Here is a 26,741-nt window from a genome sequence, read left to right on the forward strand (position 1 = left end):
GGGTTCATGTCCACAAATCTCTGAAGGTTGCCACTCAAGTGGATAGAGCCGTGAAGAAGGCTTCTAGTGTGTTAGCGTTTATTAACAGAGGGCTTGAGTTTAAGAGCCACGGGGTTATACTGCAACTAAATATGACCCTGGTGAGACCACATTTGGAGTATTGTGGCAGTTCTGGTCACCTCATTATAGGAAGGATGTGGAAGCATTGGAAAGGGTGCAAAGGAGATTTGCCAGGATGCTGCCTGGTTTGCAGCGTAGGTCTTATGAGGAAAGGTTGAGGGAACCAGGGCTTTTCTGTTTGGAGCGGAAGAGGATGAGAGGCGACTTAATAGATGTTTATAAGATGATGAGGGGGATAGATAGAGTGGACGTTCAGAGACTATTTCCTCGGGTGGATGTAGCTGTTACAAGGGGGCATAACTCTAAGGTTCAGGGTAGGAGATATAGGAAGGATGTCCGAGGTAAGTTCTTTACTCGGAGAGTGGTTAGGGTGTGGAATGGACTGCCTGCTGTGATAGTGGAGTCGGACACTTTAGGAACTTTCAAGCGGTTATTGGATAGGCACGTGGAGCACACCAGAATGACAGGGAGTGGGATAGCTTGACCTTTGATTCGGACATTGCGTGGCACAACATCGAGGGCCGGAGGGCCTGTTCTGTGCTGTACTGTTCTATGTTCTATGGAAATACTCTGCAGGTCAGGTATTGTAAGGGTTTGGTCAGTATGTCTCATTAAAAGCTTTAGAGGCTTGTACTGTAGTGCTTATTGCTGACGCACTACTTTGTACAAATGTAAAAGGTTTAGCCCAAAGTAAGAGCTAATTTCATGTTGACTTCTTGACGCACTTTCCATATAGCTCGGTCTCTTGCCTATTGTCATACATCTCTCTACATCATACTGTGGGCAACTCTGTTCATCAGTCTCCCTTGTTTTGCCGAACACCCCCAACCCAACATATTTATTTGTGTGTCCCGGCTCCTCAAGTCTCTTAACTCTATATAAATTCAGATGGTCTGGACACTGTCAATTCCATCAGATTCGGTTTTGGTCATGTTTGGAGAAATGGTGGGCTTAGTTGCTTTGGGTGAGTTTTGTTTACTTGGAGTTAAAATCATAGTATTCTGTGTTACCAGCACTGGGTTGGCCTTTTCTGCCTGATTGTGCCTCCTGGGGTGTATATTTTTTTTTCTCAATAGGGTTTTAATGGCTCAGTTTAATTGTGAATACCTTGGGGAGCTGGTGCGGTGTTGAAAACTGTAACTGATGGCAATTTGAGTGAATTGTGGGCCATTATCAGACACCATTTGGATGCTATGACTCCAGTCCTTCAAGGACCCAATGACTGCGGGTGCTGCAGAAACTCTGTACCTGTGCCAGGTTGTGCAGAAATATTGTCAACATGTTGACCATTTGGAGGTCTGGAAAGGATGATGGGATTGGGAACTCACTGATGCCTTTGTTTTGTCTGGGTCTGCCAGGATGTGTTTTCTGGTCATCGTGTGTAACTGCTTCACTCGATCCATCGGGCAAGCAAAATAGTCAACCATGATGAACGACATAAAAGGACCTAACACTAATAAACCATCCACACAGCCTGGTAGGGAACTGGGGATGAGGAGCCCCTTGGGTCAGGTGCATACACTTGGCAGCTTGCGATTTCTTCAATTTCCCTTTATATACCTGCCCACCCATAGTGGGCCGGTGCTCTGCACTTTAATGCTCAAGTGGCCTTGATGGCTTCATTGGAACATCTCCAGCCAAAGGGAGAATGAAATGACCAATCACTCGCTATATATTAGCAGATCGTCTATCACAGTGCCATGTTTCTGCTGTTAACTCATTTTTGTGACATTGCATTGCTACCTGGCCTCTGCAGTGGCCACCCTCATTGGCAGTAATGACAAATACAGACTGACGCCTAATGTTGCAACTGCTCCTGGTGTATTTGCTGAAGTTTTCCAAAGAAATTTGTTGCCTCACCAATTGAGAATGTGACGTATGTTCATTAACCAGGTTGACGTTTGACGTTTTGCAGGAAGGTTGACTGGCCCTGGATAGTGTCTGTAATCATTTGACGTTTCCTTTGAACATGCACTATATCGTATGCAAAGCATGTGAGATGCAATTGGAATCTCTGAATTCTAGAGGGCATCTTTGTAAGTTCATTCTGATCTAACAGTGAGACCAGTGTAGTAGTTTATGTCCATTTTGATGGTGACTTTCAGGAAACAATAAAGCCAGATCACATAGTGAGCCAGGGTATCAGGTGAGAGCAACATGTCATTTACGTGACTGAATGCTTGTTCTTGGTGCGCATCCCCACATCATACCTGACCCTTTTTGAGCAGGTGCCTCAAGAGCTCAGCAACCTGTGCCAGGTTGGCAGAAATTTGGCCAACTGGTTCAGCACACCCAGGAATCTTTGGAGTCCTGGAATAGTTTTTGGGGTTGGAAACTCACTGATTGCTTTAGTTTTGTGTGGGTTCACCAGGATGCCTTTGTTCACAATATGTCTTAAGAACTGAATAGAGTCCTTCAGACCTGCTTCTTGCAAGGTTTCTACGAGAGCTTTGAGCCTCCTGTTGTGCTCCTGGACCAACACATTATCCATATATGGAAGATGGCTCACTACAGGCTATATAAGATGGTTTCAGAATCACAGTAAAATACAGTGCAGGAAAGGCCCATTGAGTCTGCACCGTCACATGAAAGGCATCTGATCTGCCAATCCTAATCCCAATCCTATGTACCCGCCTCATAGCCTCAAATTTTAAGACATGCCAAGTGCTCATCCAGATACTTTTTAAAGGATGCGAGGCAACCCTCCGCTACCACCCTCCCAGGCAGTGCGTTCCACTTTTATATTGTGTTGCAACATCTGGGGTGGTGAGGTAATGCCAAAGCACAAACAATTGGAAACAAAATATGCCAAATGGGGTAATAAATATGGTCAACAATGGATTTCTCAACTTCTGGTGGCGGCTATGAGGGAGTAGGTCGCATACTTGGCCACTCTGGCCATTGTTGCGTTGTTGGACCTTTGTCCCTGTCCCTGACTTTTTCATGGTTTTTGAGTCTTGATTTGGAAAGTGCGGACATTTAAGTACTGGATCCACACAGTGGTGCATGGAACGGAGAACCCCAAGGGACCATAAGGGAAGAAACAGAAAGATGAGCAAGGGCTGCATAGAAGTGGCTGCTGAAGTTAACATGGCCGAGGTTTGGACCTCTGCTGCAACGGCCCAGCCATCGATGGAGAAGCTGATGCAGGTCATTGAAGTGGGCTTCGCCAGGCAGAAACAAGATTGTCTCAACCCACTAAAGGAGTCGATTGATCGAATTGAACAGAGGCTGAAATCCCCAGAACGGACGATCCAGAAGTTGGAGAAAACGCTGGCGGATGCTGATGTATCAGCAGAAGAGGCTGTTAGAAAAACTGGAAGAGCTGGAGAACAGTGCACGCCGACAGAATTTGAGAATTGTCGGTCTCACTGAGGGGGCTGATGCAGGCGCTTTTGTGATAAACATGTTCCAGAAGCTTCTGGGGGAGGGGTCTTTTCCCTGACCGCTGGAGGTGGGCAGGGCGTACAGGGCGATGGCGAGGAAGCCTCGGCTGGGTGACCCCCCCCCCCCCCCCCCCAAGGACAATGGTGGTGCGGTTCCACAGATTTCTGGATAAAGACTGTGGCCTCCAGTGGGCCAAACGTTCCAGGAGCTGCAAGTGGGACAATAGTACACTGCGTGTCTATCAGGACCTGAGTGTGGAGGTGGCCAGAAGGAGGGCAGGTTTCAGGCAGTTGCAGGAGATCCTGGTTAAGGTTATAAATCCTATCTCTTGTAATCCTTCCCAAGACTTTGCCCTTAACAGAAGTAAAGCTCACTGGTCTATAGTTACCGGGGTTGTCTCTACTCCCCTTGAACAAGGGGTCAACATTTGCTATCCTCCAGTCTTACTACAAGGATCTGTTTTGGGGCCACTGCTGTTTGTTATTTTTATAAATGGAGGAGGGCGTAGAAGGATGGGTGAGTAAATTTGCAGATGACACTAAAGTCGGTGGAGTTGTGAACAGTGCGGAAGGATGTTGCAGGTTACAGAGGGACATAGATAAGCTGCAGAGCTGGGCTGAGAAGTGGCAAATGGAGTTTAATGCAGAAAAGTGTGAGGTGATTCATTTTGGAAGGAATAACAGGAAGACAGTACTGGGCTAATGGTAAGAGTCTTGGTCGTGTGAATGAGCAGAGAGATCTCTGTGTCCATGTCCATAGATCCCTGAAAGTTGCCACCCAGGTTGAGAGGGTTGTTAAGAAGGCGTACGGTGTGTTAGCTTTTATTGGTAGAGGGATTGAGTTTTGGAGCCATGAGGTCATGTTGCAGCTGTACAAAACTCTGGTGTGGCCACATTTGGAGTATTGCGTGCAGTTCTGGTCGGCACATTATAGGAAGGATGTGGAAGCATTGGAAAGGGTGCAGAGGAGATTTACCAGGATGTTGCCTGGTATGGAGGGAAGATCTTATGAGGAAAGGCTGAAGGACTTGAGAAAGTTTGGGTGAAAACGGGCGAGTAATAGATATTCGGTCGTTGTTGTGTTTTTTGGTGTTTTGATGGGGGTGGTTGGTGGGAGACTTTGTGACGGCAGAGGTGAGGGCCACCAGGCTAGCTGAGTGAGCTAGTTCACAGAAGCACTGTGAGGGGTGTATACTGGTTTAATACAGGGCAGGGATTGGGCTATAGAGTGATGTTGCTGGGGAGGGGGAGGGGGGGGAAGCTATTCTGCTGACGAGGGAGGGACTTGGGTCTGGGGATGGAGAGGAGGTCGGGGGTGGGGGCTGCCTGGAGGTGGGCAGTTGGCGGTGGGACGCATGGGGGGGAGGGGGGGGGGGGGGGGGGAAAGAGAGCAGAAAGAGGGGTTGGCTGATCGGGGGGGGGGGGCAAAAAAGGGGATGGCTGATCGGGGCGGGTTATGTTAGAGAGCTGAATGAACCTGTCAAGAGGCTCGGGTGTTCGTGCACCTGAGGACTCTGAAGGCAGACGTGGTGATGCTGCAAGAGACGCACCTGAAGGTGGTGGATCAAGTTAGGCTGAGGAAGGGTTGGGTCAGTCAGGTTTTCCATTCAGGGCTGGATACTGAGACTAGAGGGGTGGCGATTTTAATTAATAAGCAGGTGCAATTCCAGGCGGGCTGTATTATTGGAGGTGGGGGGGGCGTTATGTCATGGTGAGCGGTAGGTAAGCTGAAGGGGAGGAAGGTGGTGTAGGTTAACGTCTATGCGCCAAACTGGGACGATGTTGATTTCATTAGGAAGGTACTGGGGAAGATACCGGATTTGGACTCGCGCAAGCTGGTAATGGGAGGGGATTTTAGTACGATTATTGACCCCGGACTAGTCCAGTCGTGTTCGAGAACGGGGAAAGTGCCAGGATGGCAAAGGAGTTGATAGTGTTCATGGACAGATGGGGGGGGATTGACCCATGGAGGTTTAGACAGCCGACGGCGGAGGAGTTTTCTTTCTACTGGCATGTACACAGTGTATTTCCGGATCGACTTTTTCATTTTGGGTACGGATCTGCTGGCGGGGGTGGTGGACACTGGGTACTCGGCCGTCACTATCTTGGACCATGCCCCACATTGGGTGGAACTGCAGGTCAGTGAGGAGAGCTTCCAGCGCCCGCAGTGGCGATTGGACGTCGGCCTGTTGGCGGGTGCGGCCGTGTGTGAGAGAGTAAGAAAGTGTGTGCTGGACTACCTGCAGGTCAATGACACGGGGTAAGTCTCAGCAGCGGTGGTCTGGGAGGCGCTGAAGGCAGTGGTGAGGGGAGTTGATTTCAATGCGAACTCATAGAGACAGGAGGCTAGGGCAGAGACGGACCGACTGATCAAGGAGATCCTACGGATAGATAGGAGGTATACGGTGACCCCAGGAACTATTAAGGGAGCGTCGGAGGCTGCAGGTGGAGTTTAGGGTACTGTCCACGGGCAAGGCAGTGGAGCAGTTTAGAAAGGCGAGGGGGACGCTGTATGAATATGGGGAGAAGGTCAGCAGAATGCTGGCACAGCAGTTGAGGAAGAGGGGAATCGATAAGGTGGTCGACGGGAATGGGAACCTGATAGGGGATTCGGCTGGGCTAAATAGGGCGTTCAGGGATTTTTATAGTCGACTTTATCACTTGGAACCCCCCACAGGGCCCGAGGGGATGAAATGCCTTTTGGACGGGCTGACTTTCCCACGGGTGGGCAGGGAGCAGTGGGTGAGTTTGGGGCTCCGATTAGGGCCGAAGAAATTTCTGGGGCTTGAAGGCAATGCAGTCGGGCAAAGCTCTGGGGCTGGTGTCCTGTAGAATTTTATAAGAAATTTTCGGGTATATTAGGGCCGCTGCTGGTTAAGGTTTTTAACGAGGCGAGGGATAGAGGGGTGCTGCCCCCGACGAGGTCACAGGCCACCATCTCGTTAATATTGAAGCGGGACACAAACTGGAGCTGTGTGGGTCCTACAGGCCAATCTCGTTGCTCAATGTGGACGCTAAGCTGCTGGCCAAAGTGTTGGCCTCCAGGATTGAAGATTGCATGCCGGAGGTGATTATGGAGGACCAAACCGGATTTGTCAAGGGTAGGCAGTTGGTGGCCAATATTAGAAGGTTGCTTAACGGGATTATGATGCCCCCGGAGGATAGGGAAGTAGAGGTAGTTGTGGCCATGGATGCAAAGAAGGCGTTTGACCAGGTAGAGTGGGATTATTTATGGGAGGTGTTGGGACGCTTTGGGTTTGGTCGGGGCTTTATCGACTGGGTCAGGCTGCTGTACTAGGCTCCGGAAGCTAGTGTAAGGACCAACAAGTTGACCTCTGACTATTTTAGGCTGCACTGGGGGCCAAGACCTCCCCCCTCCCCACTGCTGTTTGCGCTAGCCATAGAGCCGCTGGCAATTGCTCTGAGAGCTTGTAGGGGCTGGAAACGGCTGGTTCCGGGTTTTGGGGGGGTTGGGGGGGGGGTGGTGGTGGAGTGGAGCATAGGGTATCACTGTATGTGGATGATTTACTCCTATATCTGCCAGATCCAGGGGCAGGGATGAGGGAGATCATGGCGATTCTGGGGGAATTTGGCTGGTTTTCGGGATATAAACTGAATATGATGAAGAGTGAGAGGTATGTAGTCCAGGCAAGAGGCCAGGAGGGTCGGCTGGGGGAGCTACCATTCGGGTTAGTGAGGGACCACTTTAGATATCTGGGGATACAAGTGGCGTGCGACTGGGGCCGGTTACAGATGTTGACCTTGTCCCGGCTGGTTGAGCAGATATGGGGCGAGTTTCGGAGATGGGATGCGCCGATATTGCCGAGATTTTTATTTGTGTTCCAATGCCTCCTGATTTTCATACTTTCTTTAAAGAGGATCAACAAAATCATTTTGGGCTTTGTTTGGGCGGGTAAGTCCCCATGAGTGAAAAAGGTGTTGCTCAAGGGGAATCAGGGGGAGGGGGGGGTGGGTGCTTGCCCTGCCAAATTTTAGTTATTATTACTGGGCGGCCAATATTGTGATGATAAGGAAATGGGTGGTGGGGGCGGCTTGGGAGCGGGTGGAAGCGGCCTCATGCAGGGGCATCAGCTTAGGGGCGCTGATACCGCACCATTGCCGTTCCCGCCGGCGAGATATTCCACCAGCCCCATGGTGGTGGCGGCCCTGAGGATCTGGGGTTAGTGGAGAAGATTTGTTGGTGCAGTGAGGGTGTCGGTTTGGTCCCCAATATGTAACAATTATCGGTTCACTCCGGGGTGCTTAGATGGGGGATTTCGGATATGGCAAAGGGTGGGGATTGAGAAGATAGGGGACCTGTTTCTGGAAGGGAGCTTTCCTAGCTCAAGGGCACTGGAGGAGAAGTTTGGGTTGACAACAGGGAATGACTTCCGATATCTACAGGTGCGGGACTTTCTGCGCAGGCAGGTACCATCCTTCCCACTCCTACCACGAAGAGGGATTCAAGATAGCGTAGTGTCTGGGGAATGGGAGGGGAGCATCTCGGACATCTACAAAGAATTAATGGGGGCGGAGGAGACGCATACAGAGGAGCTGAAGCGTAAGTGGGAGGAGGAACTGGGGGGTGAGATGGAGGACGGGGTATGGGCGGAGACGCTGAGCAGGGTCAACGACCACTACATGTGCAAGGCTCAGCTTGATCCAGTTTAAGGTGGTGCACCGGGCACACATGACAGCGACCCGGATGAGTAGATTTTTTTGGGGTGTAAGACAAGTGTGTCAGGTGTGCGGGTGGACCAGCGAACCATGTCCACTTGTTCTGGGCATGCCCAAAACTTCGGGGATATTGGCAGGGGTTCGTGGATGTCATGTCCAGGGTATTGAAGACAAGGGTGGAAATGAGTCTAGGGGTAGCAATCTTTGGGGCGTTGGAGGACCCGGGTGTTCAGGAGGAGGGAGAGGCAGATGTTCTGGCCTTTTCCTCCTTGGTAGCCCGGTGACGGAATACTACTGGCTTGGAGGGAGTCTAGGCCTCTGAAGTTAGAGGCCTGTTTAACTGACATGGCGAGCTTTCTCGGCCTGGAAAAGATTAAGTTCGCATTGAGGTGGTAGGTTGACTTCATTCATTGATTTCTTCGCGGGGAATTAATCATCAGGGGGGTGGGGGGGGGGGGGGGGGGAGCTAGGGTTGTATAGAGTAGGGTGTTAAATAGGCGGGCATTGGAGGGACGGGTGTCGGCGGCTGTTTTTTGATTGCTGTTCTTTGTACTTTATTGATTTTTGTACTGTGGTTATTTGTTATGCCAAAAATGCCTCATTAAAAATTGTTTGTTTAAAAAAACAATTTGGATTTTTCATCTAAGAAGCCGCTCGAGCTTCGAAAGCACGACTTTGAGAGCTTGGTCGGGCTGTTGTTCACAGAGGACGTTGGGTAGACGTCTCTTGCCACTGCTTTGTTGAGTTGTGCCAGGTGAATACAAATGTGGATGCTACTTCAGTCGTGGAACTAGCTGGGTCCCATCAGTTGCAGAGTCAATGGTGCTGTGGTGGAGTCCTTAGCTGCAGAGTAGATTTTTTTTTTTTCTGTCCTCTGCCCTCAATTTCTGTATTGGAGCATTTTGGTGATTTCCAGCTGTTCCCGGTTATGGTGCACTTATGTCAGCTAAGAACTCTGTTCCTTTGACTTTTCTAGGGTCCTTCACTAGCTTCTTTGGTTCTGGGTTCATTCATGAGGTGTCGCCGTGTTTTTTCTCAATAGGGTTTATTCAGTATTGAGATTCAGTGCTGAGTTTCAGAGGCGTGTAAGGCTGAAATTGGATTGCATTTATTTATTGTCACGTGTACCGAGATACAGTGAAAAGTATTGTTCTGCGTGCAGCTCAGACAGATCACTTCATCCATGAAAAGAAAATACATAATAGGGCAAACTTAAAATACACAATGTACAACACAAAAGAGAAAGGTTGGTAATAATGTTAGAGTTAAGTTTCAAGCGATTAGTATAATTATCGGAGGTGTAAGAGGATCTGTGTGAGAGAGCTCCGTGATTCGCCATGCTCCGGCGCCATCTTGGTTTTGGAGCACATAACTGTTTGCATCTGTACAAAGTATAAATTTGCATCTGTACAAAGTATAACTGAAACTAAGAACTACACGCCAACTTCTCCTTGACTCTCCCCATACAACTCTTGTCTCCTGTCATGTGTCTCTACAGCATACTGTGGGCAGTACTATTCTTCAATCTCACATTGACACTTGCTGTACTGAACATCCTTTTTTACCCAGCGGGTAGCACCTGTGGAGAGATAAACAGGATTAAACTTTTAGGCCAATGACCTTAATGAGTGCAATCTTTGGTTGTGTGGTTTGTTCCTGCTGCTTTGAAATCTCTCAATACAGGAAACTTCCCAGTCACATTGAACAGATTATCCAAGCAAGCGCACCTTGATGCCACATATAGATAAGACCACCACATTGTAAGTAATTGTTATTCAACATTGAAAGGGGATTGCCAATGTATAGTAATTGCATTTGGCTCTACTTGTATATTCCTAACGACTAGACTAATGTTTAATACTCTATTCGGGTAGCTCAGCAGTAGTTCTTGAAATTTTTTGAGAGGTTGGATTTCATTGAAAATCTAGAATCTGCAGGTCACCGCACAAGATTGATTCTTCAAACATGCCTGCTTTCTGACCACTGAGGTCTTGTGAGTAGTGATAAGGTTTGTGATCATTTAGTCAGAATGCTTTCACGTTTTCCCCATTCAATCACACATCTGATGTGAATTCTAAACCATATTTTTTGGTACCAAAGGCAAAACATTATACAGAAATAGTCACCTAATCATCAGACAGGATTTTCTGTTTGGGAGGCTATGTTCTCCCGCCAGGGCTGAATTGCACCTAATTTGTGTTCCCACGGGGAGCACAAATCAGGAAGCAGTTTCCAATCTGTAGCCGTGGAAATTTTTTCATGGTGCGGATTGTTATTGGTCAGCCATTTTGAGTGGACTGTCCGATTAGCATGGTCCCATGACTGGGTCCCCACCATGCTATTCAGCCCCTCACCCCCTGGGAAATCTCTGGGTCACTTCCAGTCTGGACTGCTCTCGAGCTTCCAGATTAAAGTCCAACAGGTTTGTTTCGAATCACTAGCTTTTGGAACACTGCTCCTTTTTCAGGTGAAGGAACAGTGCTCCAAAAGCTAGTGATTCGAAACAAAACTGTTGGACTTTAACCTGGTGTTGGAAGATTTCTTACTGTGCTCACCCCAGTCCAACGGCAGCATCTCCACATTTCTAGCTTCCGGACAAGGGTCTGTCTTCTGGGGGATTTCCTGATGGGTGTTTCTCTTCTGGGTGGGGGGGGGGGGAGGCTGTCTGATGAGGGCCTCGCTCTGGGGGGTCTTTGCGAGAGGGGCCTGTCATCATTCTGGCGGGCGAGCCGACGGGGGTCTGTCACCCCTCTGGCGGGCGAGCCGACGGGGGTCTGCCGCCCCTCTGGCGGGAGAGCCGACTGGGCTCTGCCACCCCTCTGGCGGGCGAGCCGATGGGGGTCTGCCGCCCTCTGGCGGGCGAGCCGACAGGGGTGTGCCGCCCCTCTGGCGGGCGAGCCGACAGGGGTCTGCCGCCCCTCTGGCGGGCGAGCCAGCGGGGGTCTGTTGCCCCTCTGGCGGGTGAGCCGATGGAGGTCTGTCGCCCCTCTGCCGGGCGAGCCAGCGGGGGTCTGTCGCCCCTCTGGCGGGCGAGACAACGGGGGTCTGTTGCCCCTCTGGCGGGTGAGCCGACGGAGGTCTGTCGCCCCTCTGCCGGGCGAGCCGACGGGCGTCTGCTGCCCCTTTGCCGGGCGAGCTGTTGGGGGTCTGGAACCGATCCCGTTTTCTCCACAACGCTGGATTCTTCGCCACATCGGGTATTCTTCTACCGGTGGCATGAGGTGGAGAATCCAATCCAGTATCTCCAATATGAAATTTTGTAAATAATTGTCACCCTATATAATGGTGATGTTCTTGTGCTAAATAGAATGTGGCCTCAATTACATTTACTTTTTCTGTTCCATCCATCGACAACAAATGCATATCTTGCAGCATGAGATGTGTCTCAGACTTGGGCATTGTAATGGGTAACGATGGAGTTTCTGTCACTTGACCAGATGTAAACTTCTAAGTTATTGCTTCTTGTACAATTCAGTGAGGGCAGGCATCAAAAATTTCTGATAATTTGTACTAACCTTTTGTTACGTTGACAAAAAACTTAAATCTGAAGGCTTGTAGTAAACTGAAAAAATGTTAGTAATCGTGAAAACAACAGAAGTACAACCCCATCTTGAACCCAACACTGTTTTTAGGTCATTGAAAGTTCATGTTGCTCTTATTTCTGTTCACCGTGAATGTTTGTATAGGGGAGACTGTCTCATGATATCCAGATTTATGAAAGCTGCCGACAAGTCTCGCCTTTTATTTGACTGTTAGTTGTTACTTGGGATCTGAATTCTATTTTGAGCAGTGTGATTGCTCTTTAAACCTATGGGTATGTGATTTTAAGTTTCTCTCACTTGTAGGATTACTTAGTAGCTCTACTTTTAAATTTGAACCATCCAGTCTCATGAAATAGAAAATAAAGTGACACTGACTTCACACTGGAGATTTGGCTGAGCCAGGTGTCTAAAATGTTTATTTTCATCTGGTTACCTTCAATATGTTAGCTAGTTTTCTGTTTTCTCTCTTCTAGTCTAAAAGCTGGAGAATACTGTCCAAACAAATTTTTGTTCATGATATATTTTTCTTATTTGGGACTCCTCCAATGCAATGTTCTGATTGCAGCTCTTCTTTCAAGAATTGTTTGATTTCCAGAAAGACCAATTTTGAATCATTTAAGCATCACCAGTAGCAATCAGTGCCACAGCCACAAGTTAGAATGCCCTTTATTTTGGTTCAGTATAGAGAATCAATCTCACCTCATTTGTATTCCTCACATTGGTTTATCCCTCGTTGTTTTAGTTATCTCAATTAATATTGGTTGGAGTGTGTGTTCGTTGTAGACCGCATTTTTGCTTCTCTCTTTCCCTATCCCAGCCCATTCGGCAACTTGAGTGTTTTCAGCATTGGATTTGAGATCAGTATTCTGTAAGCCAAGGCAGCCTCGCTGTCACCATAACACTAGGCAAGCTTTCTGCATTAAAGTTCTCTTAGGCTCATCTGGCATAATAATGGGACAGTTTTGTTCCGCTTTACCTCCCTAATCGGCGGCCCCCTCCCAAAATCAACTCCTTGTTTATCTCCAAAATCCTTCCTCCCCTCTTTAACCCCAGTTTTTGACATCACCTTATCCTGTAGACCCCTTGGGGGTGGGAAGGGGGGGTAGAGGTGAGGAAAGCTTGGAACCTGCCTCCGTACAAAGTCCCGGACCTGAAGGTATCGAAACCTATTCCCGCCCAGTAGCTCCAGCTCCTCCTCTAGTGCCTTCAAGGTCGTAAAGCCCTCCTGGATAAATAAATCCCCAAATATCTCGATCCCTGCCTGTGCCACCACCTGAAGCCCCCATCCAGCCTCCCCGGGACTAACTGGTGATTGTTACAGATCGGAGACCACACTGACGCCCCGTCCAATCCCATGTGCTGCCTCCATTGCGCCCACACGCTTAGGGCTGCCACCACCACAGGGCTTGTGGAGCACCGAACCGGCGAAAATGGCAGGGGCGCCATTAGTAAAGCCACCAAACTCGTACCCTTCCAGGATGCCACTTCTACTCGCCCCCAGGCCAACCCCTCCCCCACTACCCACTTCCTGACCATCGATATGTTGGCCACCCAGTAAGAATTAATAACGCTCGGGAGGGCCAAGCCCCCCCCTCCGCAACCAAGAGTGCCCTCTTTTACTCTCGGGGGTTTTCCCCGCTCACACACAACCTGTAATCGGCACGTTTATTTTTCTAAAACAAGCCTTTGGGACAAAAATTGGAAGGCATTGATAAAAGAAGAGCAGTCTTGGGAGGACTGTCAACTTCATCGACTGGACCCTTCCTGCTAGCGTCAGCGGGAGCATGTCCCATCTATGGAAAACCCTTTTATTTGGTCGATCACTTTGCCCAGATTTAACTTGTGGAGCAGTCCCCACTCTTTCGCCACTTGAATCCCTAAATATCTAAAATTCCCCGCCACCACTTTACCCTCTTCATTCACCTGAGGAAGGAGTAGTGCTCCGAAAGCTAGTGTTTGAAACAAATCTGTTGGGCTTTAACCTGGTGTTGTAAGACTTCTAACTGAGCTCCCCCAGTCCAATGCTGCATCTCCACATCAATACCACCTTAAAAGGTAACTCCCTCAGTCTCCTTTCCTGCCCTGTGCCTGGATCACAAACATCTCGCTCTTTTTAGCCTGAAAATCGCTCAAATTCTCCTTGTACCTCCATGATTTTGGTCCGTCCCCCCCGAGATAAAACAGCAAGTCATCCGCATAGAGAGAAACCCTGTGCTCTCTTCCCCCCCCCCCCCCCCCCCCCCCCCCCGCTATTCCCCCGCCACGCACTCGGTGCTCTAAGGGCCATTGCTAAAGGTTCTATGGCCAGGGCAAACAGTAATGGGGAGAGCGGGCATCCCTGCCTTGTCCCTCTCCCGAGATTAAAATATTCTGATCGGGTTCGGTTGGTTCTTGCATTCGCCACCGGGGCCTGATATAACAGCCGGACCCAGTCCACAAATCCCTGCCCAAACGCAAACCTGCTAAAATATCCCTCGGGTACTTCCACTCCACCTGGTCGAAAGCCTTCTCCGCATCCATGGCTACTACCACCTCAGCCTCACACCCCTCAGCTGGCATCATTATAACATTGAGAAGCCGTCTAATATTGGACGTCAAGTGCCTGCCCTTAATAAATCCCACCTGATCCTCCTGATTACCTCCAGGACGCAGTCCTCTATTCTGGTGGCCAAGATCTTTGCCAGTAATTTAGCATCTACATTTAAAAGGGAAATTGGTCTGTATGATCCACGGTTCTCCTGGTCTTTGTCTCGCTTCAGGATAGTAAGAAGTCTTACAACACCAGGTTAAAGTCCAACAGGTTTGAAACAAACCTGAGCTTTCGGAGCGCAGCTCCTTCCTCAGGTGAATGGAGAGGTATGGAGAGAAACATACCTCTCCATTCACCTGAGGAAGGAGCTGCGCTCCGAAAGCTCGTGTTTGAAACAAACCTGTTGGACTTTAACCTGGTGTTGTAAGACTTCTTACTGTGCTCACCCCAGTCCAACGCCGGCATCTCCACATCATCGCTTCAGGATGAGAGAGATTGATGCCTGTGATAGCGTTGGGGGAAGCGCTCCTAATTCCTTGGATTCATTGAAAGGCTTAACTAACAGCGGTCCCACTAGCCCCAAAAACGTTTTATAAAATTCCACTGTGAATCCGTCAGGTCCTGGGGCTTTGCCTGATTTGCATTGCCCCCAATCAGTCTATCACTTTACCGACCCAATTGGGTCCCCCAAGACTTCCACCAGTTCCTCATCTACCTTCGGAAACTCTAGCCTCCCCAGGAATTGATTAATTCCCTTAGACAGGTATATGAACGGGTGGGAACAGAGGGAAGTAGACCTTGGAAAATAGGAGACAGGTTTAGATAAAGGATCTGGATCTGCGCAGGTTGGGAGGGCCGAAGGTCCTGTTCCTGTGCTGTAATTTTCTTTGTTCTTTGTTCTCCCCCGCCGGGAGTTCCGAGTCATATAAACGACTGTAGAATTCACTAAACACATTAAACGCCCCCGGGTCCCTCACTATTTTAGGGCAGCAGGGTAACACACGTGGCTAGCACTAGCGCCAGGGTCCTAGTTTCAATTCCCTGCTGGGTCACTGTCAGTGCGGAGTCTGCACGTTCTCCCGTGTCTGCGTGGGTTTCCTCCGGGTGCTCCGGTTTCCTCCCACAGTCGAAAGATAGAACATAAACATAGAACGATACAGCGCAGTACAGGCCCTTCGGCCCACGATGTTGAACCGACATGGGAAGTCAAAAACTAACGGCCATCTAACCTACACTATGCCCTTATCATCCATATGCTTATCCAATAAACTTTTAAATGCCCTCAATGTTGGCGAGTTCACTACTTTCGCAGGTAGGGCATTCCACGGCCTCACCACTCTGCGTAAAAAACCTACCTCTGTCCTATATCTATTACCCCTCAATTTAAGGCTATGTCCCCTCGTGCTAGCCACCTCCATCCGCGGGAGAAGGCTCTCACTGTCCACCCTATCTAACCCTCTGATCATTTTGTATGCCTCTATTAAGTCACCTCTCTCTAACGAAAACAACCTCAAGTCCATCAGCCTTTCCTCATAAGATTTTCCCTCTATACCAGGCAACATCCTGGTAAATCTCCTCTGCACCCGTTCCAAAGCTTCCACGTCCTTCCTATAATGAGGCGACCAGAACTGTATGCAATACTCCAAATGCGGCCGTACCAGAGTTTTGTACAGCTGCAACATGACCTCATGGCTGTGCAGGTTAGGTGGATTGTCCATGCTAAATTGCCCTTGGTGTCCAAAAAGTTTAGATGGGATTATGCGGATAGGATGGAAGTGAGGGCTTAAGTGGGTCGGTGCAGACTTGATGGGCCAAATGGCCACCTTCTGCACTCTATGTTCTACTTTCCCCCTCACATCCTTAATTTGCCCTATTTCTCTCGCTGCCTTCTGCTTCCTCAGCTGATCCTCACTTCCAACCAGCTTTTGATTCCTTCTTTTGCGATTACTTTTTGAGAGTAGTTCCATAGGATAAGGGTCGCCGCCTACTCCTCACTTTTATCCACTTATGTTAGAAAAAATTTCCACGAAAATCCAGCATCAAAGTCGTCAAAAAACCACTAAGAGCGGGCCAAATGTGCGACTCTTCACAGTATAGTCGCCACCGGAAGTCCCCCTAATTCATTTAGAAGTTTTGTTTAAAAGCATCTTTTTATTGATTTTCAAGCTGGAAAGGGAGCAAGGAAACCGAGCAATACAGTCATACATTCAGCCCCCCCACCCACACCAATTATACAAGACTACATTATACAGAAAGAAAACAGTGAACTCAACAGTCGACAGCAGTCAATTCCTTGAAGAAAGAGACAAATGGTAGTCATTTACAAATTAATTCTCAGTTGAACATATTATGACACATTTGCTCTTATCCAGATATAATAAGGACCTCACGTTTTCTAACCAGGATGGAGCACTGGTTGGCTTGGGGGATTTTCAGGTTAATAAAATCTGCCTGCGAGCTATTAATGAAGCAAATGCAATGACATCTGCTTCAATCTAAGTTAAACTGGTCAGTGTAGATGAGATTTCAAAAATGGCTACTAAAGGACAGAGCTCTAGGTCAATGTCCAGATTATTGGAGTGTGTTGAAAAATATGACCAGATGCTGAACCACTTTGGACAGGATCAGAAGATGTGGTCAGTGGGGGGAGAGCAAATATCTGTCACAGTAGTTGGACTGTATTTGGGGGGGGGACCTGCTGATTCTGGCTTTGGTAAAGTGAATTATATGCAGAACTTTAAATGATTGAATTTAGCTTAACTGAGCACAGGAGACCGTAGAGTTAATCCTAAAATAGGGCCTCCTCCCACTTTCGTCAGTGAGACAGCCCAGGTTCAGCCTCCCAGTCCACTCTTTCTTTCTGGAGAGGGGAGTGCCCGGAGGATATCATGAATTCGTACAACTTTGAGATAGAACCACTACTGGTTTGGGGCACAGACAAACTCCACGAAAATAGCAATAGGAATTAAGTAAAATAAATTTGTCCATAAGTTCGCTAAAACTTGCAAAGTTTCCATCTACAAACAGGTCAGCTAAATGCACAAGTCCCTTCCTCCTCCACAAGGCAAACGTTAAGTTGAGCATAGAGGGCAAAAACAAGTGGTTGTTGCAAATAGAGCCCAGTAGGGAAGGAGCAGAAAACAAAATGTTGACAAAATTGTTTCCATATTCTTAAAGTGGCTATCACAACGGAGTTTGACATGAATTTTGAGGGGGAGAAGAGCACAGACTAAGGCAGGAAGAGGGGATGAGCAGTTGGAATGTGCCTCCATAAGGCACCAGTTCGGGCTGGGGTCGTGACAACACGTCAGGGTTCTTTTGGATATTGGCTGCCCAGTAATATGATAATTTAGGAAGAGCTTGACGACCAACGTGTCTTGCCCCTCTGAAGTATCGCTCTGTGGGCTTGAGGGGATCTGCCCACCTGTAAGAATGGGGATGTTAGCTTATTACCAATGCCAAAAAATTATTTTGTTAGGAAGTTGGGAAGACATTGGAAAGGAAACGAGAATTTGGGTAGAATGATCATTTTTATAGAATGAATTCTACCAGCTAAAGAGAAAGGAAGATAATTCCAGGGGTGAAAATCCACCTAAGTTTTAGCAACCAGGCTCCAGTAATTTATTCTATGATGGGTCAGAAGCGAATGAGCTATGTTGATGCCTAGGTAATGAAAGCGGGCACCAGATATGGAATGACACAGCACCTGGGGAGAATTTGCTTGGCGTTGGAGCTAACTGGAGGAAACTTGCTTTTGTCGAAGACTCATCGTCATGGAATGGGCTTTGTAATATATAAGGAGGGGGAGGGGCAGCAATACCTTGGCTAGAACTTTTACATCTGCGTTTGGTGAGAGAGGCTGATTAGGCTTGAGTTAATGTAAGGGGCAGGGACCCAAGAGACATTGAGTTGTTGAGCATGCCCAGCAGCTCAAATTGAATGGGGAATATTTGTAAAAATCAATAGGGTAGCCGCCAGAGCTTTGTGCTTTACCGCTCTGCATCAACCCAATACAATTGTTATCTCATCCAGGCACTCTAGGTCATACAAGTCTCTACTCCTGTTCATATCTACAGAAGGGGTGTCTAGATTATTTTGGAATTTAGCCATTGCCGAACCATCTGGAAAAGATTGATTTATCGAGGTTGTAATAATAGGAAGCGAAGGTCAGATTGATATCGGAGGGATTGGTAGTGAGGTTATGAGAGGTCATGTATCTGGGAAATAAATTGGGAAGCAAACTGGCCCCTGACCTTTGTGCCAGGAGGCGACCAGCTTTGTCCCTGGGGTTTGACTGTTGTAGCACGCAGGCCACTTTATTGGTGGAGAGTCAATCAAATTGAGTCTGGAGCTTTAGCCTGTCTGTATACATACAACTCTGGGGTGGGAACAATGGAATACTAAAATGGAGTCCACCAATTCTTTGTTGTTTCAATTTTCTTTGTTTGATAGAAAATGCATTATGGAAGATTGTTTCCTTGAATGACTGCCTTAAGGGTCTCTCGCAATAATGAAGGGGTGGGGGAATCAGATTTTTGTTTTATTGAAGACGTCTAAGCTGATGTATTAAAAACTTGGCAAAATTTCCTGTCACGTAATAGGGTTGTATCAAATCACCATGGAGGTCGACTGTTAGCCTTGGCTGTAAGAAACCAGCCCAGGGAATGGGGCACATGGTCTGATATGACTGTGGCTGCGTACTCAATGGCTCTTGCCACAGGGCAAAGAGCTTTATCTAAGAGAAAATCGTCAATACATGAATAAGCATGGTGGACATAAATAGACGTCTTTCGTGCCAGGATGTAGGAAACATTAAGCGTCTTGCAATTCAAGCCATCTAATTTGGGTCCAAGACCCAGTTCAAATCCCCTCCAAAGATTAGATGTTGGGTATCCCAAGTTTGGGAAGGAGGATAGTCTCATCCCATCTGGAGGCATCGACATTGGCCAAGACTACCAGGGTTTGAAGAAGCATGCCACTAACGGTTGTGTAACATCCTTCAGGGTCTGAGATTACATTTGAGCGGGTGAACTGGACCCCCTTGTTGATCAGTGTTCTGTTCCCCTTGCCTTTCCGTTAAAGCTAGAGTGAAAAACCCAGCCAACGTAATTGGCGTGATCTAGAGTATGAAGATTCTTTCCTGAAGGAATGCCACTTCTGTGTTGAGGCACTTGAGATGTGCAAGCACCTGGAGTGTTTTACTGGGCCATTTAACGCCCTAACGTTCCATGTAACTATTCTAATTGAGGATCCTGTACTGCCCTGAGCTAGTCATGACTGGGAGAATTTTACAAGAGTCAACAAGTGGAGATGGTAAGGAATCAAAGCCATGAGAGTCTATGGCATAGTGAGAATGGTCAGATGTAGAGAAAATTCTGGTTCCTGTCAACACATCACACTTCCAAACTGCTGGAACAAAAACTAAACAGAGAGATGATAATCGTATAACTAAAACAAACCCATGATTCAAATCCTCAACCTGTCAACAAAAAACAGGACAAGCGGCAGTCTTTTACCTTGTAGGGAATCCATTAACTAACCAATCTTATTCTTCCGAAGAAGAAAAAAACAGCACTACTTAATATGCCATTAGACAGATGCTTCTTCTAACCGCGTAGTGGGAACAACGGTGTAAAACTGAGCATGCCCTTGATTCAAGCATATTAAATGGCCAACACAGGTATTGAAGGAAAGAAGACCCATCAAAATGATACGCTAACCAGAAACAGAGAGAGCCGCCAATTGAATAAGCCCTTAAAGAGTCTGCCTCGCCCGATGCTTTGAGGAAATGGTCTTTTTCATTTAGTGATTCAAAGTCGGGCCAGGTGGGTCATCCCAAAGCCAATTCCTTTTTTTGTACAGCATGGACTTGATGCTGTTGAATGCAGCTTGCCGCTTAGGCAGGTCTGGGGTCATATCTCGATATATCCTAATAGGGTGGCCTCTGTAGCTGAGATCGCGGTGTTCTCTGGTCCATCAAGAACCAGCTCTTTATCTTTGTGGCTGTGGAACTGGACTATGGTGGGGAGTCACCAGGGCGAGGTTTTGACCAACACGGTGGGCCCAGTCCAAGTCCGGAAAGTGTCTTCGCCCTACAGATTTAAAAAAATGATTGGATATAAATTGAGTAGGGGTGCGACCTTCAAACCCCCAATTCATTGGTGACGTTTGGGCCAGTTCTGCGTATCGTCCACTTTAGTCCACAGCGCCATATTCTCTACTCACTGCAGGTAGCTCAGGCTCCAATGAGCTGATCCTGTCGCTGTGGTCCAAGAAGGCCATCTCCAGATCAGTGATTATTCCGGGGTGAGAGTCAATGGTGGAGTCTAGGGAGGATCAGATGGGGCTCGTCACCTTCTCCAGTGAATTTTTCAGCTCCAGAGCCAAACACTATTGAAACATGTCCAACTCAGCGATCAGGATTTTGCTAAGAGTGTTGGATGTTAGAAACACAGGAGAGGTGTCTGCCATCTTAGTTGCGTCAGGACTGGCAGAAGTATTTATTTCCATTAAAGTTTTCTGGCTAACATACTTGTTTTGGCATTTTTAACAGAGGTTTGCTGGTCACTCATTTATAACTATTTTCATGATCTCTTTTACGGTGCCATAAGAGGAAGGAAAGGTGAGAATGTCAGGGGGAAATATCACTTGTGCATGCTTCACCTACATCATCCATTTATTATAACTTTTTAAAAAATGTTTTAAAGGTTTTTCCAGTTGAGGGGCAATTTTAGTGTGGTCAATCCACCTATGCTTCACATCTTTGGGTTGTGGGGATGAAACCCACACAAACACTGGGAGAATGTGCAAACTCCACACGGACAGTGACCTGGGACTGGGATCGCACCTGGGTCCTCAGTGCCGTGAGGCAGCAGTGCTAACTGATGTAGGTGAAGCATGCACAAGTGATATTTCCCCCTGACATTCTCACCTTTCCTTCCTCTTATGGCACCGTAAAAGAGATCATGAGATCATGAAAATAGTTATAAATGAGTGAACACTGTACCACTCATTTATTATAACTTGAGAATGAAAATGTGTTTGCCTTCATTTTGATGTGGGGGTTTGCATTTTGTTTTCTATCCACAAAATAACCTCTTCTAACCCTTGTGTAAGCAACTACTACATTGTAGAAATTGCCTTGATTTTCCTCTTTCTTTGATTCCATCAAAAAAGCAAAGAATCCAGAATTAGGGAAGAGTATCTTTGCTGTACAGCAAAAGGAACTGCGTCCCGAGATTGCTTGATTTAAACAATTCCTTGCTCATTGGAGGGTACTTTATTCGCAAAGAATGAGAGATATTTCTAACTCGCATTAATAATTTTGTAACACACCATGCTCTACTAAATTACTGGGGAGCATGAAGAAGAAACCAGACGGAAGTGAGTGGTAACAATTTTTGAGCACTTGAAAATGATGGGCATAATATGTTCAGATGCATTCTATGTTTTGAACAGTAAGAACCTTTACTAAATTTGCTTAAGTATGTTTCCGGTTTCGACCATGATATGCATAACTTTGATCACATTTTGTTTAACTTGCCCCCTCTCCTGTATTTAAATTTATGAAATAGGACATGTAAAGCTTGATTGAGAAATCCAGTTAATGCCAGTGTTTTTCAATCTCTGTAGATGTTGCTGTTAAATCCAGTCTGCAGTAGCTAGGTAGGGTGTGAGTATATTTTTTAACCTTTCAATCTCTTTATAGGCTCTACGTGTAATGGCCAAAATCATGCGTGAATGTTGGTATGCCAATGGAGCAGCCAGATTAACTGCTCTGCGGATCAAGAAAACGCTATCTCAGCTCAGCCAACAGGAAGGCATAAAAATGTAGACACTGGTGCAGTCCAGAGAACCAGTTGACAGGATGGTAACTGCACTTGGATTACAGTTTTATGGAAGGGATTCTTGTTCTACCTCATCGAGGAAGCAGAAGATGGATCACACTGCCTGTACCACCATAGAAACTGCACCAAATTTTATACACTACATAGGAAATTTCCACCCTGCCTAGCTCTCAAATGGACACTCCGAGCTTTGGCTGTGAGGTCCACTCTGCATTGAACACCTCCTTCCCAGGACATTGACATGATATCTTACATAGCTTAGTTTTTTTAATTAACATTTTAACTTGATAAACAAAGAAGTTTTATTATTGGTCTTAACTGTAGAAAAGCTGGAACACTTGTAGCCTTTACCAACACTGCCCCAGTGTATTGGAGAAACTAATAATGGGGCTGGTCCCGCAACCGAATGAAATTTAAGTGCAAAATACAGTATTACACACAATTAAAGGGTACTCTTCATCCAAGGTTTGGATAATAGTTTTATTGCTTAGGAATTCAACTATTAGATTATAATTTTGCTGCCTTGCTATTTGTTTTTTTTTCACCTTGCGCACTGAAGTTCTTGCTTTGAGTCAGGAGTACTTTCCAGTTGGTTTGAAGGATTGTTCATTCCATTATGTATGAATGGCTACAAAAGTAACTCTGAAGCAAAATTGAGGTACAGTTGTATAACTGTTGTTATATTTTTGTTTGGGGGAGTGAGTGGAGGGAGGAATTGTACAGCCAGTTCCAAAACCAATGCAAATATCTCACCCGTAAGCGTCCGAGCTTTCATAAAACTGTAACCTGCATCATGGATGGTTTCCACTTAAAAGATAATAAAGTCCATAAGTTAGTGATTTTAGTTAATAGGTACAACTTTAGGTTTCCGTATTAAATAGTGTTTGCACGCAGCATCTTTACAGTTTTTATATGTATAAATGCTGAATTCAGAGTGTATGCCAGACGCGCACTACTCTCCTTCAGGAGCACATGGGAGAGAATTGTGGGAAGTGTGGTTGTGGTATTCCAATATAGGCCTCCACTGGCTGTGTTTTGGATAGGAGCTGCCATTCTGAAAACTTAAAATAGTGTAGAAAGTGCTTGTGGTTTTATAACTTTGGCTTCTTGCTGCTAAGGCTCTGTATTGGTGGTGGTGGAGGGATATTTACCCATGTCTCATCTCTCTCAATTTGGTTTGCGCTGAGGAATACAGAACTGTATTTGAGTTACAAGCCTAAAATCCACCCATTTTTGTCCATTGATATGTAATGTAGCAAATTCATTTTAACAAAATCCAAATAGTTATGCATTTTTCAAAATTGGCACGAAACTAATTGATTGCAGCCAGAAAGGTAATCTTCTAAGTACCCTACAGGGAGCAATCTTCCCCGTTGGTCTCCTTCAACTGTTTGCAGTGAGCATTAATGACCCCTTTGACAACTTAACCAGTGCATTACATTTTTTATGTATTTTATTAGATTGTTTTTAATGTGAAAAGATTTATCGTTTTCAGTTCATAGGTGCAATTAAAATCAAGCTTGTTTTTGTAACTTTGAAGTTGAAATAATAGCAACTAAAATGAGTTTTGTATGGACTGGATTATTAAGCTTTTGAAAGCCCATACATTTTGCAGGACAAACATATCGGTGAGAAAAAAGTTGTTTTCGTGCAAAATTTTAATTGAGTGGGATCAAAATTTATCCATAAATTATAATATCTTTTTCTAGACTTTATTTCTTTTGACCGGTTACCTGTTTTTCTTTTGTCTTGCAAAAGCTTGCAGGCCTTTTTTTTAAATGAGTTGGTGGCAAGGGGGAGGATGTTTAAGGAGAATGTGCATGTCCAGAGTACCTGTTCGATATGTTTTCCTCTGACAGTTCTATTTATTCTAAAGAATTTCCATAACTTTGTATCTTTCAATAAAATCTCAATGGCCTTGGCCCAAGGTGCTACAATGCAATATAGATTGGTGGTCTGTTACCTTCCACAAAATCCGCAGCCCAGGCTGCTGTGCCTCTTTATTTGCACCAAAATGCCATTACGAGCCTTGTGATCTTGCACAGTTAATATGTCTGCGATGAGTGAGTTCTGTGAAGCACATGTGTAGATCTGACACAAACTGGCTATCTGCTACTTGGTTCTCCTGAAGTACTCGATTAACCAAACCCCTGTTCGTTGTCTTTATTTGATTTGCAAAGGAGAATTTTGATTAGTTCCAATTGAAAAATATTAAACAGCAATTCACAGCTTTCTGGAGCACTTGTAGAAAAAGCTGCATATGTTGAAATTGGTGGGTTTACTTTGTTTGAAATCAAATATAAAAATTTGGCATCCCAACTTAAAATAAACTAGGATGGGATGTTGGTGTTAAAGAGACTTTAGCAAAACTCGGTTTGTCACAATTCAGCAATGTGTTGATATTATTTTAATTCGGCAAAGATTTAGTAATGTAAAGCATTTTATATTGCTACATTAATTGGAACCACTGTATAATTAATGAGGCTGTCTAGCTTTTAGTTTTAACTTAGTTTATATACAATTATATATTTAAAAATGATGCATAGAACGCAAGGTAGAAATGTTTTTAATTTTTTAATATCACTAAACTATAGTGTGAGGTTTAATTGCACAGTGACAAACCTGATAGAAAGAATGTGTAGACAAATAACCATATAGAAAGTGTTGGCTTTAGCTTCTAACCCGAATAAATCCAGGTTCTTTCACGGTACTTAAGCTGAAAGTGTGTAGTTTCCTGGCTGGAAAAAAGTGTTATAAACGCAAGTGGTGAAGGCACTTGAATGAAGTGGCATAACTGCTGCTAAACCCATAGATAAAATGCATAGTTGCTTTGTTTTGAAGAATTCTCATCAGTCATTCCTGTTGTAAGTAATCACTGAGCATATTGTCATAGGTCTAGTGTATAGTACAGAAAAACATCTTTTAATATATTAAGAGTTTTGTGTGTTAGGCTTATGGACACAGTCAAAAAGAGCACCTCCCTGTAAAACCATAATAATTACTGTCATCTTTAGCATGCTAAATGTTCATATTGGAAGTGCTAGCTTATTACTATACAGAATTTGCCCAGGACGACTCTAGGAAAGTACAAATGATAACTGCTTCATACGTTATGTTAGTGTTAAGTTCTGAAATGCTGTTGGATGAGCTTTTTGTGTTTGAGTGCCATGACCTACCTTTCAGGACAGTCCCATTTTCTATTACACTTTATCATGTCGTTCTTCAGTCAATCTGGGATTACATTTATTCTACAATCAAAGCATACAGTTAAATTTATGTAATTTTGCATTAAATTAAAGATACCTCCGGAATGACCAAGTTATATTTACCTCACACTGTGCGTATGTGTGCGCGTGTGTGTGTTTGTGTGCGCTAATAGTTTCAATAACTGAGCAGGTTTGTAAACTCATTGATTTATATCAAATATGGATGCTGTATTAATTTTGAAAAGTAAAAATCCTGCATTGGTCCATGGTACTGAAGTGTCTTGTGTATGTTTTGCGCCTGGCTTATTGTATACTAGATTGTATCCTTTGTACTGTTTGTATAAAATTGCTGATCAGGAAGTATCTATGCTGCTCTTGCAATGTTTTTCCTCCAGAAGCACAGCTTTGCAGCTAGTGTATATGGAAAAAGGGGAGATACTGGAGTGAATAAAGAGATTTGTGCATTCAACAAGTTTTCCTCCTCTCTTCCCAAAATTTCATAAATTATGTAATACCCCTCCCGTAAGTCTTAAGATCATGTATAGACTTTGTACAACATGCACAGTGAAGATGGTGATGCTAAATACTGAATTAAATGGATTATTGAAAGTATTGGCATTGTATGATGCATCTAATAAAACCAGATCAGAATAAAGTATTCTTCTTCATCTGAGTGAATAGTGAATGTTTTTTTTCTCCCCTCCTTCTTCTCCTTCCAGGAAAAAGAGTTAAGTTGGTAGCTTGGTGCTTTTGACAATCCTAGTGGGGGAAAATATAAAGGCACTTGCTTAAAAATATGCATAAAATGTTGTGCTATAACAAATTTTCCAAAATAAAAAATGTTTTGCTCCTCCATGCAGCAACTTAATTTATGTAGAACCTTTACTATACATACTGGTGCTTGACAAATGTGTGCTTTTTGAGTGCGTTTTACATCCAAGTACAACTGTGCAATCACTGCGTTTGAGAGGGGGAGAAGTGTGTGAATAAGTAAGAATTTATATTCTCTCCCCAACTACTTTTACTGCTGTGAAGCACTCAGTTTCTTATCTACCATTTCATCTTTCCTTTTGTTTGTTCTTCCTAAACTCCAAATATACCACCGTGTGGGTGGCACAATGGTTAGCACTGCTGCTTCACAGTGCCAGAGTCCCAGGTTCGATTCCTGCTTGGGTCACTGTCTATGCAGAGTCTACACGTTCTCCCTGTATCTGTGAGGGTTTTCCCAGGGTACTCTGGTTTCCTCCCTCAAGTCCCGAAAGACATGCTTGTTAGGTGAATTGAACCTTCTGAATTCTCCCTCTGTGTACCCGAACAGGTGCCGGAGTAAGGCTTTTCACAGTAACAGTCACGAGCCTACTTGTGACAATAAGATTATTACTAATAAAGATTAGTATTATTGTTTAGGCTTTGTTTCTGCATTTCCACTGCAA

At 45.6% G+C, this 26,741-nt stretch overlaps 1 protein-coding gene across 1 annotated transcript in view; it reads left to right on the top strand.

The window, feature by feature from the left end:
* tgfbr1b (transforming growth factor, beta receptor 1 b) overlaps positions 1 to 25,981 on the top strand; it is a 119,075-nt gene extending 93,094 nt beyond the window's left edge. The window contains exon 9 of the mRNA XM_038809801.1: positions 21,964 to 25,981. Within this exon, the coding sequence (XP_038665729.1) occupies positions 21,964 to 22,089 (126 nt within the window). The 3' untranslated portion in view covers positions 22,090 to 25,981. The remainder of the gene's footprint in view (positions 1 to 21,963) is intronic.
* Positions 25,982 to 26,741: the final 760 nt, after the last annotated feature.

Source organism: Scyliorhinus canicula, chromosome 10 (assembly GCF_902713615.1).
Source record: "Scyliorhinus canicula chromosome 10, sScyCan1.1, whole genome shotgun sequence".
Taxonomy (NCBI): domain Eukaryota; kingdom Metazoa; phylum Chordata; class Chondrichthyes; order Carcharhiniformes; family Scyliorhinidae; genus Scyliorhinus; species Scyliorhinus canicula.